An 11,530-nucleotide genomic window follows, 5' to 3' on the forward strand; every position below is an offset into this window, starting at 1 on the left:
TTTGAGCCGTCTGTTTCTTCACCTGTGTAACGGGATGCTAACAGTATCTACCTGGATCCTTAAGATATCTAGTGTGCCGCCTATCGGATTGCTGTCAATTTTTCACTTCTAGACTCCCTTTGCTGTCCAGCGCAGCAAGAAAATGCCAGCAAACAGCGCTACCCAGAAAGGACAAGCTAACGTTCTTTCCAGCTTCAAGATTTGGGGTGCTTATCTATAACCTATCTCCCAGGGTTAAGAAGCTAAAACCAGGAACTAAAACCAGGAGGTACTCTAACCTCTACACTGCGCTGCAGAATAATTATTTTTAGGGGAAAAAATTGCCCGCGCCACTGCAATCTGGGCGCCACTAAGTATCTCAGCCGTCATTTGGGGACCCCCGACCCTCACTCGGGCAACTGTCCCAAGAAACTCCCCAAGCCCGCGCGCCAAGAGGCGCCGCCCAGGGACCGCGGGGCGGCGCGGGATGCCGGCAGCGGAGATGGAGTTCTATAGGAGAGCATGCGCAGTCTCCACCAACCCGCCCCTTCTCTCCCGCGAGTCTTCCAGCCAATCAGAGGCTTCGGGGGCGTGGCGTTCCACGGGAGCCAACCAGAAGCTATCCTCGCCGGGGCGCATGCGCGCGCGAGGGAGGCGGGGTGAAAGGTGGCGGGCGAGATGGCGGCGAGCGGCCTCCGCCAGGCGGCGGCTACGGCCAGCACCTCCGTGAAGCCCATTTTCAGTCGCGACATGAAGGAGGCCAAGCGGAGGGTGCGCGAGCTCTACCGAGCCTGGTACCGGGAGGTGCCGAACACTGGTAAGAGGCGGCGGCGCGCGCGGGGCCCGCAGCAGCGCCAAGGTCTCACCGCCGAGCCGAGGTCACCGACTCGGCGCTGCGGGGGAAAGAGGCCCCGAGCCTGGGTCCCTGCCCGCGTCCGCACGGAGCCTGGGAGGAGGACGGGCGCTGCTGGTGACATGCCAGGCTCGTTTGTGGCGCGGATGGCGAAGTGACGCTGCGCAGAGCTGGTCTCTGGTGGGTCTGGAACGAGTCGGCTCTAGGTCCCAGAGAATGTTTCCAGACACCCATTAGGGTTTTTGTGGTTGTTGTTGGGGTTTTTTGCGGGTCTCGGGGTGGAACCCAGGGGCATTCGACCTCCGAAATACACTCGCTGCCCTATTTTTTATTCTTTATTTTGAAGCCGGGCCTAAGTAGCTGAGGCTGTCCGCGAACCGCGATCCTCCGGTCTCAGCCTCCCGAATGCTGGGATTACAAGCGTGCGCCACCATACCCGGCTACCCATTAGGTTTTGTGAGCAAAGTGGCCGTGGGATTTGAGCAGTTGTCCAGGTTCTCACCCCTGCCCTCACCGGAAAAACTGAACCAGAGAAGGGAGGTGACTTCCCGAGGTCGTCCGTAAGTGGGGCCTCTGTCGCGTCTCCAGCTCGCTCCTAAGCTCGGCCTGCCTTGGGATTCCTGTTACTCCTCGTCCTCTCGCCCCACCCCGCCCCTTAGATGACAGCCAGTGTCAGAGACTGAACGTATTTTATTTGCTGACTTGACTTAGTGTTTTAACTTGGGCCATCACTGCTAGTCTGAGGGGGAAGGTGTCTGTGCGGGGGCACCGAGGCCGCCTGGCTGTGTGGAGGCAGTAGCATGTGATCAGGCTCCGACCTCTAGCCTGACCTTGAGTGTCTTAGTCTGTCTCTACTTGGGTTTCCTCATCTGAAAGGGGGAATAATGATAGTTTCTTTTTCAGAGAGTTACTGTGTTAGATAGGCTAATAAGTGCTCAGAACTGGGCCTGGCACTCTGTTAACAATAAACATTGGTGGCTGCTGCTGCTAACTGCTGCTTACGGGCTTACCTTAGGATCTTCCATGTAGAACCCAGTTCTTTGATGTAGGAGAATTGTGCTCCACGGCTCAAGCTTTGTTTGTTTCTGGGGACTGGACCCAGGGCCATTCTACCTTCAAACTACGCCCCCGGCCCAATGTTATTTTATTTTGAAGCAGGGTCTTGCTAGGTTGATGAGTCTCACTTGTTGAGACTGTCTTCAAAACCTGTGACCCTCCTGTCTCAGCCTCCCAAGTACTAGGCTTACAGGTGTGCACCACCACACCTGGCTTCAGGCTGACTTTTTGAGAGATTGCTAGTGACCAGAACGTAAGTCCATCTGATACTAGAGGGAGGAACCAAGGAGGAAATGATTAGGGCCTGCAGATTCCAGCCCCTTTCGGGGGACAAGCAGGTAATAGGAGTGTGATGGTGACAGTAGCAAGTATAGAGGGGTGCATTCAAAATCAGATGTTTAAAACAGACCGTTTGCACGTTTGTAATCCCCGCGCTTGGGAGGCGGAGACAGGAGGATCGCGCAGGTTCGAAGCCAGTGGCGCTGGCTTAAGAGACCCTGTTTCTAAATAAAAATATAAAAATAGGTCTGGGAGTGTAGCCCAGGGGTAGAAGGGCTTCCAGGAACCCCAGTACCACCAAAATAAATAAATAAATAAATAAATAAATAAATAAATAAATAACAGACCGTTTGTCCAGCAGAATACTTCTATGAGTTCCCAGACCTTTTCTTGTGCAGGAGAGAGGTGAAGTGGGGACCAAATTCTGAAGAGTGGCTTGGGAAGGGCAAAAGTCAGTGGCTGCTTTGAAGTAGATAGAACTCAGATCTTGTGACTTTCAGGATCCAGCTCTTTCTTACCCACTTCCTCCAGGACCGTGCCTCAAATGTTAAGGGAAATAATCCCGGAGACAGGAGAAAAAGTAGGGGCCCAGAAGGCATTTGTGCTAGGTAATAATTTTTTTTTTAACAGTACTGGGGGTGGAACCCAGGGGCATTCTACCCCCGAGCTACACCCCCAGACCTATTTTTTATTCTTTATTTTGAAACAGGGTCTCACTGAGTTGCAAAGGGCCTTAAGTCGCTGAGGCTGTCTGCAAACTGCGACCCTCCACTCGAAGCTTCCCAAATGCTAGGATTACAAGCGTGTGCCACCACGCCCAGCGTTATTCTTTTATTGTGAAACAGGGTCTCGCTAAGTTGCGGCGGGCCTCACCAAGTAGCTGAGGCTGGCAGCAAACCTGCCATCCTCCTGTTTCAGCCTCCCAATACTAAGATTACAAGCGTGCGCCACCACGCCTGGCTTGCACTAGGTAATAATTTTGTGCAGAGCTGCCCTGTGCATTGTAGGATGTTTTAACATATTTCTGGCATCTACCTACTAGATGCCAGTAGCATTCTCCCCTTAGTTGTGGCAACTGAAAATACCTGCAGACATTACCAAATGTTCTGGGGAACAAGATCATGACTAGTTTGAGAACCACTGATTTAGACAAGAGAACAATTCAGCGGGCGGTGGTGAGGCTCTGTCTACTTGGCTTCCTGCAGTCTTTCTTGGTGGTGGATGGGTACATTTGGGGGTTAAGGTGGGAGGATGGAGTCTTGATTTCCCACAACGCCATGGAATTTGTCTCTGTAGAGAAGTTAACCTGGGAGGATGGGTACTTGGCATTCTGAACCTACTGGAATTATAAGCAGAACTGTACATTTGTGCACGTGAAGTGTGTGTTGCTGGGGATCGGACCCAGGGCCTTGTACATACCAGGTGAGCGTTCTACACTGAGCCGGTAGGTGAGCTTTGAGTGTGTGTGTGATGTGTGGCACTAGAGTTGGATCCAGAGGCATCCCGAGCCCTACCCCCAGCTCTATTTTATTTTTTCACAGTACTGAGGATGGAACCCAAGGGCATTGTACCTCCAAGCGACACCCCCAGCCCTATTTTTTAGTCTTTATTTTGAAACAGAGTCTCACTGAGTTATAAAGGGCATCACTAAGTAGCTGAGGCTGGCTTTGTTGTTGTTGTTGTTTTTGGTGGTACTGGGGTTCCTGGAAGCCCTTCTACCTCCGGGCTACACTCCCAGACCTATTTTTACATTTTTATTTGGAAACAGGGTCTCCTAAGCCAGCGCGCGTGGCTGGCTTTGAACCTGCACGATCCTCCTGTCTCTGCCTCCCAAGCTTTGAACCTGCACGATCCTCCTGTCTCTGCCTCCCAAGCGCGGGGATTACAAGCATGCGCCACCATGCCAGGCTTATTCTTTATTTTGAAACAAGGTCTAAGTTTCAGAGGGCCTCATTAAGTAGCCGAGGCTGGCCAGGAACCATTGATCCTCCTGTCTCTGCCTCCCAAATACTGGGATTACAAGCACGCGCCACCACGCCTGGCTAGGTGACCATTTTGAAAACAAAGATTCATACACCTGGTGTTCTGATGTGATGCCCAGGAAATCATAAGGAAGGGGAGCTGATGGGCACCAATTCCCAGGGTATGTCTAGAAGCACTTGTGTCTTTTTTTTTTTTTTTTTTTTTTAAGAACCCAGGGGCATCCTACCTCTGAGCTATACCCCCAGCCCTAGTTTTTATTCTTTATTTTGAAACAAGGTCTCACTAAGTTGTGGAGGGAGGGTGTAAGTAGCTGAGGCTGGCTACGAATCATGATCCTTCTGTCTCAGCTTCCCAAGTACTAAGATTACAAGTATATGCCACCATGCTCAGCAGTATTGTCTTTTTATTCTCAAGGGTGGGCAGGAATATAGGTGGTAGAGCACTGGCCTAGCTAGTGTTTCATCCCCAGCACTAAAAATAAATATATAAATAAAAGAGGTTGGGTAAGAATCTGATATAAAAATGAAGGAAGATCCAGGTATGGTGGGTGCACATTTGTAATCCCAGAACTTGGGAGGTTTAGACAGGAGGATCACAGGTTCCCAGCCAGCCTCAGCTACTTAGGGAGGCCCACTGCAACTTAGTGAGACCCTGTTTCAAAATAAAAAATAATGCCAGGCATGGTGGCGCACGCTTGTAATCCCCACGCTTGTGGGGGGAGACAGGATCGCTCGGGTTCGAGGCCAGCCTTGCTGGCTTAAGAGACCCTGTTTCCAAATAAAATATAAAATAGGTCTGGGAGTGTAGCCTGGAGGTAGAAGGGTTCCATCCCCAGTACCACCAAAAAATTAAATAAAATAGGGCTGGGGGTGTAGTTCAGAGATAGAATGCCCCTAGGTTCAATCCCCAGTACTGGAAAAAAAAAAAAAATTCAGGAAGGGCAATCACTGATTGCAAGGGAAGATTCTTCATATAAGAGAATACCAATTCATAGCTGGGCGTGGTGGCCCACACTTGTAATCCCAGCATTTGGGAGGCTGAGACCAGAGGATCGCAGTTCGCGGACAGCCTCAGCTACTTAGCGTGGCCCTCCCCCACTTAGACCCTGTTTCAAAATAATGAATAAAAAATTGGGCAAGGGGTGTAGCTCAGAGGTCAAATGCCTCTGGGTTCCATCCCAGACCCTCCAATCAAACAAACAAAAACCTAACTTGTGTTCTAAGCCCGCATTTTCAGGGACCAGTTGTATGACCTTTTCGGTGTTTTAGGCCTGACTTCTCCCAAGCGGTAGGCTTCTGCATTCCAAGTCAGCATGCATTTGTTTTTGCATCTTCACTTTATTGTCCCTTTCTGTGCTTTTTCCTGAAATCCCCGATATAGACCTTGGCGACCAGTTCTCAAGGGAGAAACCTACATTTGCAGTATCATTTCCCATGGCTAAATGCCCCACCACGGTGGTGGGAGTACCGAAGTGCAGGCCAGCTTGGGAAGGGATGTATGTAATTGGCTGTCCCTGACAGCCTGGTCCAGCACAACCTAGTGACCACACGTGTCATTTCTAGTGTGAGAGAACATTTCCGTATCAAGCTGGGATGCCAGTCTGTTAGCTTTCTGCTATTCTTTATTTCTTGATGGAATCAGAAACCCTATTTTCTAGCCAGGTGTGCTGACACACACTTATAATCCCGGTACTCGGGAGACTGAGGTAGGAGGATCACGGATTTGTGGCCAGCCTCAGCTACTTGGTGAGACTGTTTCAAAGAAAAGAATAGAAAATACACAGTACTTGGAAGACTGAGACAGGATGATCTCACAGGTTCGAAGCCAGCCTCAGCTACTTAGTGATGCTCTCAGCAACTTAGTGAGACCGTTTTCAAGTAAAATATAGAATAGGTCTGGGAGTGTACCCTGGAGGTAGAAGGCCCCTGGGTTCTATCTCCAGTACCAAAAAATAAGTGTTTAACAAGCTGGGTGTGGTGATGCATGCCTATAATCCCAGTACGTGGGAGCTGAGACAAGAGGATCACAGGTTTGAGGACAGCCTCAGCAAGTAGTGAGACTCTCATCAGCCTAGCGAGGCCATTTCAAAATAAAAATAAAATAGGGTTGGGGTGTAGCTTAGAGGTAGACTGTCCCAGGGCTCAATCCTCAAAAACACCAAAAAGAAAAAAAGTATTTCAGCCATATAGTTTCCACCCTGAATCATGTTTTCTCCTTAGTGCACTTATTCCAGCTAGACATCACTACGAAACAGGGACGAGATAAAGTCCGAGAAATGTTTATGAAGAATGCCCACGTCTCAGACCCCAGGGTTGTTGATCTTCTGGTCATTAAGGTAAGCGGCCCTCTCCAACCAACTCTGTCCAACTTGTCCGATGTTTCTCAGTTTTCCCAGATGAACGTTTCTGTCTCTCAGGTGTAAAAAATAACCACCAAGGGTGGTGCACGTCTGTAATACCAGTTCTTAGGAAGCTGAGATAAAAGGATTGCAGGTTCAAGACCAGCCTCAGCAACTTGGCAAGACCATTTCCAAATAAAAAAATAAAATTGTTCTGGAGGTGGAGCTCGGAAGTAGAGTGCCCATTGGCTTTAATCCCTAGTACTACCAAAAAAAGCAGTTTTCAGTTCAGCAATTGTTGCTCTCTGTTTCAAAGTAGTTGTATTTGAGCCGGGTGTGGTGGTACACACTTGTAATCCCAGTATTTGGGAGGCTGAGACCGGAGGACTGTGGTTTGTGGACAGCCTCAGCTACTTAGGCCTTCCACAACTTAGTGAGGCCCTGTTTCAAAGTAAAGAGTAAAAAATGGGGCAGGGGGTGTAGCTTGGAGGTCCAATGCCCCTAGGTTCCATCCCTAGACCCGCAAAAAAAAAAAAAAAAAAGCAAACAAATAAAAGAATAAAAAATAGGGCAGGGATTGTAGCTTGGAGGTTGAATGCCTCTGGGTTCCATCCCCAGACCCCCACCTCCAAAAAAAAAAACCACCAAAGTAGTATTTGGAGTTTATCGCCTGGATAAATAGATTATAAAACTGCTGAAGGGAATATCTACAGGGGCTTAACACCCTGTAACTAAAAAACAACATAAAAGGTGGGGCACGCCTGTAATCCCAGTGCTTGGGAGGCTGAGAGGCAGGAGGATCGCACAGGTTCAAAGCCAGCCTCAGCTACTTAGTGAGGCTCTCAGCAATTTAGTGAGACCCTGTTTCCAAATAAAATATAAAAAATAGGTCTGGGAGTATAGCCCGGAGGTAGAAAGCCCCTGGGTCCCACCCCCAGTACCACAAAAAAAAAAAAAAAAAAAAAAAAAAGAATACAAAGAGGAAAGCTTGAGCTCTTTTCAAACACCACCCCCTGGAAGTCAGAACTTACTGCTGTTTTCTGTCTGTGTGTGGTGCTGAGGGCTGAGCCCGGGGCCTTCTACCTCTGAGCCACACCCCTAGCCCTGTTTTGACTTTATTTTAAAACAGGGTCTCGCCAAGTTGCAGAGGGCCTTGCTCAGTTGCAGAGGCTGGCCACAAACCTGTGACTCTCCTGTCTCAGCTGCCAAGTCCTGGGATCACAAGCGTGGCCACCGCGCCCAGCTGAAGTCCCTGCTTTATGTGGATGGCAGCTTAGAGCTGGCAGAAGCAGGCAGGTCGGCCGAGAGTCCTGTGTAAATGGGGCCAAATCCTGGGCTAGTTGACTCCCTGGCCGGCCAACTAGCACCAAAAGAGCTTCAGTGTGGACCCGTAAATAATGTGAGAAACGTAAAGCAGAAACGAGTTAAAGCAGTCAGGTCATGCAGTTCTGGAGATCTGTTATTCTCTTATGACCAGTCAGCCAGATTGAAGGATCCTTGAAAGGCCCCACCTCACTTCCAGTTGTAGAAACTAGACTAGTTAATTCAGGAAGTCAGTGCCAAGCAGAAAAGAATCCTGGACGTCAGCACTGTGTTCCTTTTGCCTGACCACCTTTCCCCTTCCTTGTGCAGGGAAAGATGGAGCTGGAGGAAACAATTAAAGTGTGGAAGCAGCGGACACATATTATGCGGTTCTTCCATGAAACAGAAACGCCCAGGCCCAAGGATTTCCTGTCCAAGTTCTATATGGGCCACGACCCATGAAGCCACTCAGTGGAAAGGTCCATGTTGATATGTGATTCTTTTGGAGTACAAATAAATTATGTGACAGTCACTTTGTGATGGGAGTCTCTTGCTGAAACGGTTTTTGCAGTCTCTCTCTAAGCTTGGATGTACGTACCATCTATTCATTCTTTTTTTTGAAGTGCGGTTGGTGTAAACTAGATTGGAGCCTTTCCCCAAGCCCTGTATATCAGTAACCAGAAAGGGACAAAGCTGTCTGCTCAGAAACTGTCCCGCTGGTTGCGAGGCAGAGTGACTTTGCTAGTTGTGCTTCTACAGCCTGCACAATTGGACATTTTGGTGTCAGGGCAGGTGGTCCAAAAGTAGCCAGCACTTCCTATCAGAGAGGGATCCAGGCAGTGTTACCAGGCATGGAAGTGGAGCTGGCCAGACAGGCTATCCCCCAGGTTCTGAAGAACATGGCTCTCCGAGGCCCCTCTGCCTGCAGTGAACACGGCCCTTGAAACGAAATGAACTCCTCAGGCAGCTGCGAGGGCGGAGCTGCTGGATGCACACAAGAACAGAAGGGCGCCTGGTTTTGCAAACTGCCATATCTGCCAGGAGAACGAGCATCAGCGTGGCGTAAAGAAGCGCGCTCTGCTCTGGATGTACTTGGAGCCCCTGAACAGCCCCAATGCCAGAAGGGTCAGTGTCTGTGGGTACAATCACTCTGAGGACTCCACATGTTCAGCACGAAGGGTCCCTTTTCTGTCTTTCAAACAAGGAACCCACGTTTTGAAAGATTAATGATATTTAAGTAGTTGTGAACTAACAATCAAAAGCTCCTCCTGATGGCACGTGGTAACACAAGTCTTTGGTGCTAAATTTAGCCTGTGCAGCTTTGAGAGGAAACTGTTTCTGTTGGGTTTTTTATAAATTTAAAACACAGGCTGCAGCCCCTAATTACCTTAGCGGGTCCACAGAGGCCTGGACATCCTGGGCTGTAAACCAAAGGCCTTTATATTTCTCCAATAGAGAAGGGATAGCAGAGACAAAAGATTGCAACAGTAGTCTGCTCGGATGGCTTCAGCCTCTTTCAGTCACACAGCTGATGTTTATTAAACTTACGCATAGTTAGTTTTTCCAGTGCTCAGTGGACGGCACATCTGAGGAAGCCGCCAGGACCTGGGGTCTGGGTGGGCAGGACCATGCGGGAGCAAGACCGGGCTTCCCCGAGCCCTTCTGCTGGCGGGAAGGAGGAGCGCCGAGGGCATCACCACCCGTCCAGCTGCTGCTCTGTCCTGTCTGCACTTCCTCTGCCTGCAAGAAAGGAGAGCAGCAGTGAATCGGGAATAGTCCTCCTGTCCTCCGGCCACGTGCTGCAAGAGAATCCACGTGCTGGTTCCACCAAGCATGGTGAGAGGAAGGCGGTTTTCAGGACCTTTGTTTTTTGTTTTTTTGTTCTCTGTTGGCACTGGGGATGGAACCCAATGGCATTCTACCTCCAAGCTACACCCCCAGCCCTATTATTTTGAAACAGTCTCACTGAGTTGCTGAGGGCCTCACTAAGTAGCTGAGTCTGGCCGGGAACCGCGATCCTCCTGTCCCAGCCTCACAAATGCTGGGATCACAAGCGTGTGTCTCTCTACGCCTGGCTTAGGACCTTTGGTTATTTATCCACACATTTACTGGGCGTTCACCACAGCTAGACATTAGGGGTTGAAAAAAAAACAACAGCAAACATGTTCCCTGGTAGCAAGGCTCATGGTCTGGTAGAATTTTGGTGGGGTGTTTTAAGCACATAATACTTAGTGCCATAGGAGAAGTATGAAGAGTCACTCAGACAAAGCAGCAGCCGCTTTCAGATAGAGAAAGGGAGACTTCATGAAAGACACTGAAGAATGGGTAGAATTAAAACAGCGGTGGGAAGAACAACGAGCCAGTGCTTGGGGCTGAGTAAGGGTGAGATGCATCCTGGGTGCCGGAGCCAGCCGGCAAAAGTACGGGTTCTGAAGAGAGGCGTGAGGATGAAGAATTCAACTCTAAGAATTTGATTCTCAGAATATTAACTAATGTGGGGGGGCGCCAGCCCACTATTTCTACTGGCCGACCCCTGCTCCTGGGTCAGTATTTTCAGTATTTTCTACTGGTCGACGACTACTCCTGGGTCAGTATTCTCTATTGCGATAGTATTCTCTGTTGTGTCGACTTATTGGCCCTTGCTGGGTTTGATACCTACTAGCCAACGCCTACTTCTGGGTCAATATCATCTCTATTGTGCCGACGCTGGGTTTGTTTTTCCAGAGATATTTATACAGTTACAGGTCAATCAAGAGCCTCATGCTACCACCACCAGAATACAGTAAAGACCAATCCAAAGCACATATATTACAGGTAGGTTAATCAGCACCCTCGTGCCATCACCATCTGATCTCCCAGACCTTCCATTTTGAATTTTCCATGACCCCAAACCTTGTCGACTCTGGGCGAAGGACAGTCAGCTGAGTCTGAAATATTAGGAGAAAGCCTTAATGGCTCCCCACACCTGGGAATGGTCCTCTGTGTGGCAGGACCATGGGTAACCTGGCCCTTGCTGGGTTTGGTGGCACATGCCTGTGATCCTAGACTTGGGAGGCTGACACAGAAGGATCACAGGTTTGAGGCTACCTGAAGCAACATCGTGAGACTCAGCAAGACCCTGTTTCAAAATAAGAAGGGCGGGGGGGGGGCACTTTCTTCTGTGGCTGGGACTGAAGGAGGATGGGATAAGGTGGGACTGGATGATGGCAAGCCTTCGTGCCAGGCTGAGCCAGCGTGTCCATGATGCGGTGCTGCCACAAAGCGCGCGTTAGAACACGGGAGATCAACAAGGCGCAGGTGGGAGAGGACTGGACGCTGGGGCGCGGCTCGAGGGCAGTGTGTGACGCAGGCGCTCCTGCTCATGTTCAGGCTGTGCTGGTAGACTCAGTAAGCAGAGCGACAGGAGCGAGGCCTTGCGTTTCTCAGTTCACTAAGGGGCCGCTGGAATGCGGCTGTTGGTGGTCGGCATGTAAGGCACATTGTCAAGAAGATGCGAGTTGACTGAGGGGTATGTCCAGGGCAAGAGCATCCAGAACCAGCAGGACGAGACCAGTGAGTCTGTAAGCCAACTGAGCTAACCTGGACCAGCAGAGGGAAAGTCAAAATAAAAACACCAAACACCAAGTGGGTCCGTTCACTGAAGCTTCCTCCCCAGCGTCCACATACACAGGGGCCGCGGGCATCCCAGGTCACGTGCTCCCCACTTCCTGCTCCTATCCAGGGAAAGGCAAGCGTACCTC

The 11,530-nt window shown here is 50.0% G+C and overlaps 1 protein-coding gene across 1 annotated transcript; it reads left to right on the forward strand.

Moving 5' to 3' along the window:
• Nucleotides 1-657: 657 nt before the first annotated feature.
• NDUFA6 (NADH:ubiquinone oxidoreductase subunit A6) lies at nt 658-8,252 on the forward strand (the record flags this gene model as incomplete). The annotated part of the gene is made up of 3 exons (XM_080706126.1): nt 658-796; nt 6,370-6,485; nt 8,121-8,252. 3 exons carry the CDS (start codon nt 658-660, stop codon nt 8,250-8,252), a joined length of 387 nt encoding a protein of 128 aa, XP_080562252.1.
• Nucleotides 8,253-11,530: the final 3,278 nt, after the last annotated feature.

Source organism: Muscardinus avellanarius (genome assembly GCF_963383645.1).
Source record: "Muscardinus avellanarius genome assembly, chromosome: 11".
Lineage (NCBI taxonomy): Eukaryota > Metazoa > Chordata > Mammalia > Rodentia > Gliridae > Muscardinus > Muscardinus avellanarius.